The sequence below is a fragment of the Podarcis pityusensis genome (genome assembly GCF_964106645.2).
Source record: "Podarcis pityusensis genome assembly, chromosome: 7".
Taxonomy (NCBI): domain Eukaryota; kingdom Metazoa; phylum Chordata; class Lepidosauria; order Squamata; family Lacertidae; genus Podarcis; species Podarcis pityusensis.
In genome coordinates this window covers 10,610,232-10,616,608 of record NC_138031.1, presented here as the reverse complement: position 1 = coordinate 10,616,608, position 6,377 = coordinate 10,610,232, and the positions used below count along the sequence as shown (strand labels likewise).

The following is a 6,377-nucleotide window of genomic DNA, read 5'->3' as shown; positions in this document are numbered from 1 at the left end:
TTTTCTGGCATTGTCAAAGTTTTCCATTTGTCGCAGAGCACTGAGCTTTCATTTCAGACAGATAAATAAAGCGCATGACAGCTTAGGTCCCATCTTGCACCACAACCTCAAGCCTTCTCTCAGGACTAAGGCCTCATTTTCACTGAGCAGGTAAAGCTGTGCCATTTGGAATGTGGTGGCCCGCTGGAATGCAGAGTTGAGCAGGGTTATCAACATCACCTTGCCAACAAAGGTCCGTATAGTTAAAGCTATGGTTTTCCCAGTAGTGATGTATGGAAGTGAGAGCTGGACCATAAAGAAGGCTGATCGCCGAAGAATAGATGCTTTTGAATTATGGTGCTGGAGGAGTCCCATGGACTGCAAGAAGATCAAACCTATCCATTCTGAAGGAAATCAGCCCTGAGTGCTCACTGGAAGGACAGATCCTGAAGCTGAGGCTCCAATACTTTTCATGAGAAGAGAAGACTCCCTGGAAAAGACCCTGATGTTGAGAAAGATTGAGGGCACAAGGAGAAGGGGACGGCAGAGGACGAGATGGTTGGACAGTGTTCTCGAAGCTACCAGCATGAGTTTGACCAAACTGCGGGAGGCAGTGGAAGACAGGAGTGCCTGGCGTGCTCTGGTCCATGGGGTCACGAAGACTTGGACACGACTAAACGACTAAAAAAAAACTGCCTTCCATAGAGCTGCAATTCCCAGAGTTCCCTAGAACACTGCTTCCCAATTGGTGGTCCACGTAACCCACCAGGAAGTCCATGGCACCATTCACACAACAAAAACTACCACAGAGATATCAGAATATTCAAAAGTAGGAGGTTCATGGCTTGGCTTTTGAAAAACAGGGGGTCCACAGCTCCTGGCTAATTGGGAAGCACAGACATAGCAATAAGGATTTAGAGCTATATTACTCTGGAGTTTCTAGTTCTGTGATAAAAACCAGGGTCCCCTAACAACTCTCAGCACCCATATCAAACTAGAGTCCCCAGGATATTTTGGGGGAAGCCGTAATTGTTTAAAGTGGTATAAAAGTACTAGCTAAGAAGTGGAAAGCACAAGAACTACCAACTGTAGAAGAATGGCAGATGAAGATGATGGATTTTTTTCGGAGCTATCCGACCTAACCTGAAGAGTCCGCAACCAGAATGAGGAGAAGTATCAGGAAGAATGGACGAAATTTAATAACTATTTAGTTAAATACGTTAAGTTAAACTAATTGGAAATAGCTTGCAAGTACTAGATCGGCTTAGGATGTTATTTAAGTTAAGTGATGAATTAATATGTTTAATCCTGAACTGAAAAGATAGAATGATTATTAGTGATTAAGTTTATAAGAACTCTGATTTGGAAAACCGTTAAAAGGATATGCATTGAAATTCAACCAAGGGGAAGCGAGGAAGTCACTTAACAATGTTAATAAGTATAATTTTAATAAGGTTAGGATTTATGTTTGCTTGTTTATTTGTTTGTTTATAATTCTGTGAAAACCAATAAAAAATTTTTTTGAAAAAAATAAAGTGGTATAAAAGTGCTGTAAATATACAGTGCATACAGAGCTACAGAGCTCTCTTCTCCCCCCCCCCCAATTTATTTATTCTCACACAGCCAAACCTGCCTTGGCTGCCAGGGGCTGCCATAAATAACCATAATTACGGGTGAACTCTGAGCATTTGAGCATGGTGTGGAAATTACAGCTTCTCGCGCCGATGTGCAGCGAGTTTTCCTTTAAGGATCTTCTGGCTGAAGGCAATACTGTGCGAAGGAGGAGGTGTGGGACGAATCACTCAAAGGAAGGGGAAGGGAAAAGAAAAAAAATAAAAGGCAGGAAAAGTTACTCCCGAAGAAAAATGCAGGGCTCGTCCTTTACCCTGACGTCAGATCTGTCTTCAATAAAACCTCCCTTGGAGCCCAAAGGGAAAAGTCAGACCCACTGTCAACCTCGGCTGCGCTCCATATTCCCTCAAAGAGGTGCCTAATTTGTTCCAAAGGGAGTTTTATTTTTTTCCTTTTTAAAAGATCTGGGTTCAATCAATGTCTTTCATCCTGGCTTCCAGTGATGAGGTGGCTTTTGCCCTGGATTCTAGCAACCAACGGCATTCTGCAGGTGGGTCTTCTCCTTTTCCCTCTTGCTTCATAAATGTATGTTTTTTTGCAACCTGGATGAAAGGAATGCAAAAGGCTGTTTTCTACAGGATGGGTGGTGGAGAATGCAAAAACTAAAATCTTGCGTATCTTACTAGCAATAGAGTTGAGGGAAAGAAGCAGATGAAAAGAGGGGGAGATGTCTGGTCTGGTGAGGAAGCAAAGCCCTCTTCAAAATGCATTGTGCCCCAGAGGGAATATGTTGAGGTTTTCTTGACAGCTCAAATGATGATTGAGTGATGTGGGAAGGAAGAACTCAGACGATGCTTCAGGGACAGATCTAATTTCTGTGCAGATCTCGCCCTGTGCCACTGGGGTGGTCTTGAGATGCCAGGGTGACTTTTGAGAGTGCCCTGATGTCCAAAAAAATAAAAAATTGAGAAAAAGAACAGGAGATGCAAGAAGTGATATTCAGGGGGAAAGCTCAGCAGAGCCTAAAGGAGGAGACGGAGAATATTGTTTGGCTGCTGTGCGAGGGGGTGAGTGAGCCCCCAGACACACCACACGTGGCAGCAGCTCTGGGGATGATGCAGCGCCGGGAAATGAAAGCATAGAGGGGTCAGCAAAACTGCAAATGTTTTGCATCTGGTTGGAGCGCTGGAAAAAAAGCGGTGCAAAAGAGATCTGGCCAAAGAGGTTGCAGGAGAGAGTGAAGCGGTTCAAAGAAGCAGACGGTGTTTTGGTTCATCGTGAAGATTTATACCGGACAGCAAGCAGGAACCCTGCTTTTTCAGATGCCCATCCCAGGGTAGTGTCAAAACCAGGTAGGGAAATAGGAAAAACATGCAGTCTGGACACTGGGCATGCAACATGTTACTTAAAATAATGTTGAGTAATGTGCAGATTTCTTTTATGCTTGGAATATACATGCTTTTGCAGTGGGAGGTGATATATCAGTTTCCTGGGATGCTTGGGCAGGCCAGCTGGCAAGGCGGAATTGCAGCCTTGCAGGTCCTCTGGGACTCTGTGATTGCAGCCTAACACAGCAAAGCACATTCAGTCGTCGTCCATCATTGGCGAGCAAGAGAGGGCTAGGGATGTGTACTACTAGGCAGATTTTACTTAAGGAACAGGAACAGCAGCCACCAGTAAGTTCTTTCTACCGCTCTTCCTAAAGTGACCCATTGTGGAGCAGCAAGCAGCAGGAAGAGTCTATCTTAGGAGGGAGAAAAACAGAAACTCTTTACAAGTGCCAATCCACGAATAGCTCCTGGAGACCTTTGATTTTTTTTAAAAAAGAAATTGGAGCTTTCAAAATCAGATGAATGATGATGAATGATGGCAGAGTCCCAGGAACAATGGAACTAAGGCCCTTTTTGCATCCTATCCATGACCCTAATTGCATTACAATCGTACCTTGGATCTCAAACACCTTGGCTCCTAAACAAATCGGCTCCTGAACGATCGAAACCTGGAACTGAGTGTTCTGGTTTTTGAACATTCTTTTGGAAGCCGAACATTCAACGGCGCTTCTGTGGCTTCCGATTGGCTGCAGGAGCTTCCTGCAGCCAATCAGAAGCCATGCTTTGATTTCCAAATGTTTTGGAAGTCGAACGGACTTCCGGAACAGATTCTGTTCGACTTCCAAGGTACGACTGTACTTGCAAACAGGCTGTCATTGCTACCTTGTTTAATGACAGGCATGCATAGCTGTCAACTTTTTCCTTTTTTTAAGGGAAATTCCCTTATTCTGAATAGGATTCCTTGCAAGAAAAGGGAAAAATTGACAGCTATGCAGGCATGGGAGCGCGCCATTTGCACTGAGACTGCAGTGCATGGACAGGGAAGGTTTAACCCTTCACCCCAGCCACAATCTTGATGAAAATCCCCAGTGCAAGCTTTTCTCCCTAAGTATCAGGGATTCCCGATTCCCACCTGCAGCCGGCAGAGACCAAAAAGGCTCTCAATTGTGATTTGAGGGACGTAGGCAACACTGACCCAATGAAAGCAGCCTCTGCATAGCTGCCTTTGCAGCCCCTCTATCAATGGCTCAGCCTCTCTCCTTCTCCCTCCTGGGCACTGATCAAAAAGAGCATCAACCTGGGACAATGCCTTATATTCAGTCCATCCAGCTCAGCCCTCCAGTTTTACCAGGAAGCTGTTTTCCCCCAGTCCTACCACTAGGGGTCAGACCCGGGACCGTCTGCATTCAAAGCAGATGTTCTACCACTGACCTATGGTCCTTCCCCTACAGCTGCCCCTCCACTTGTTCTTTATGGTTGAGCTGGCTCTGTGGGAAGAGTCATCGCGAGCCACTCTGCTTTTCTCCCTCGTTGCTTCTGCCCTTTGTTTATTTCTAGAAATATCCCTTTAAATGGCAAAAACAGTTGTGTCTGTGTATAAAATTCATTTCATTAAATGTACACACTGCTTGAGTGTTAAAAAAGCAACCCAAAACACCCTCAAAGCTGTTTGCAGAAAGGTAAAGGTAAAGGGACCCCTGACCATTAGGTCCAGTCGTGACCGACTCTGGGGTTGCGGCGCTCATCTCGCTTTATTGGCCGAGGGAGCTGGCGTACAGCTTCCGGATCATGTGGCCAGCATGACTAAGCCGCTTCTGGCGAACCAGAGCAGTGCATGGAAATGCCATTTACCTTCCCGCTGGAGCGGTACCTATTTATCTACCTGCACTTTGACGTGCTTTCAAACTGCTAGGTTGGCAGGAGCAGGGATCAAGCAACGGGAGCTCACCCCGTCACGGGGATTCGAACCACCGACCTTCTGATCGGCAAGTCTTAGGCTCTGTGGTTTAACCCACAGCGCCACCCACGTCCCTGTTTGCAGAAAGATAGAACAATAAAATCAAGAAAAATAGCAAAACAGTGGTTTTCAACCAGTGTGTTGTGGCACCCTGGGGTGCCTTGAATGGTGGTCAGAGCTGCCGCAGGAAACACCTCTGTCCCTCTTTCCTTCCCTCCCTTCTTCTGATGCCCTCTCACATCTCTGCCTCCCAAAAGCTTGCACAGCTGTTTGTTGCTGCAGCCCTGGCTACAAGGTCCCCAGGCAAATGGTGCCACTTGGACTGGCCAGGGGGTGCTTCCCAGGCCCCTGTGGGGCAGTGTGAGGAGGCACCTCTCTTTGGGGTGCAGGGACTAACAGCTCAGAGACCAGGGGCGGCAGCTGCAGCTGCCCAAGGATAAGGGAGAGGAAAGGAGGCTGAGGGAACGCTTCACAAGGGAAGGTGTTTGAAAAAGGGTGAGAGGCTGTTGGCTCTTCAGGGAAGGCGTGACGTACCGGTAACTGGGCTCCCTTGCCCGACAGGAGTGCTGCAGAAAAACCTGAGAAAGGTTGAAAACCTCTGCTTTAAAACAATACAAAAAAATAAAAGTCTAACACAGATTAAAAATTGCATCAGCATTTCTAAATACAGTGGTACCTTGGGTTACATATGCTTCAGGTTACATACGCTTCAGGTTACAGACTCCGCTAACCCAGAAATAGTACCTCGGGTTAAGAACTTTGCTTCAGGGTGAGAACAGAAATCGTGCTCCGGCGGTGCAGCGGCAGCAGGAGGCCCCATTAGCTAAAGTGGTGCTTCAGGTTAAGAACAGTTTCAGGTTAAGAACGGACCTCCAGAACGAATTAAGTTCTTAACCTGCGGTACCACTGTACCTGGGTAAGGGTAAAGGTAAAAGACCCCTGGACGGTTAAGTCCAGTCAAAGGTGACTATGGGGTTGTGGCAGCGCTCATTTCACTTTCAGGCCGAGGGAGCTGGCGTTTGTCCACGGACAGCTTTCCCGGTCATGTGGCCAGCAGGACTAAACCACTTCTGCTGCAACAGAACACCGTGACAAACCAGAACACACGGAAAGGCCATTTACCTTCCCGCCACAGTGGTACCTATTTATCTACTTGCACGTGACGTGCTTTCGAACTGCTAGGTTGGCAGGAGCAGGGACCGAACAACGGGAGCTCACCCTGTCACCGGGATTCGAACCGCCGACCTTCCGATCGGCAAGCCCTAGGCTCTGTGGTTGCCTAAACAAGCATGCTTTTAGCAGGTGCCCCCAAAAAACCACAGTGAAGATGCCTGCTTGAGATCAAGAGGCAGGGAGTTCCAAAGTTCAGGTGCTGCAGCAGCAAACGATTGAGTTCTTACAAATGCAGATCAGGTATTATGTGGTAAGAGTAGTAGACCCGATTCCTCCAGCTGAAGAGGTCGAGTGGGCACCTGTGGGGTAAGGCCACCTCATAGGTAAACTATATCTATATCCAGGGATTGCTGTTTCTAGCACTT

At 47.0% G+C, this 6,377-nt stretch overlaps 1 protein-coding gene across 1 annotated transcript in view; it reads left to right on the top strand.

Moving 5' to 3' along the window:
- The first annotated feature begins 1,860 nt into the window (after positions 1 to 1,860).
- Positions 1,861 to 6,377, top strand: part of CCN4 (cellular communication network factor 4) — a 31,512-nt gene continuing 26,995 nt past the window's right edge. The window contains exon 1 of the mRNA XM_081012749.1: positions 1,861 to 2,101. Within this exon, the coding sequence (XP_080868875.1) occupies positions 2,054 to 2,101 (48 nt within the window). The 5' untranslated portion in view covers positions 1,861 to 2,053. The remainder of the gene's footprint in view (positions 2,102 to 6,377) is intronic.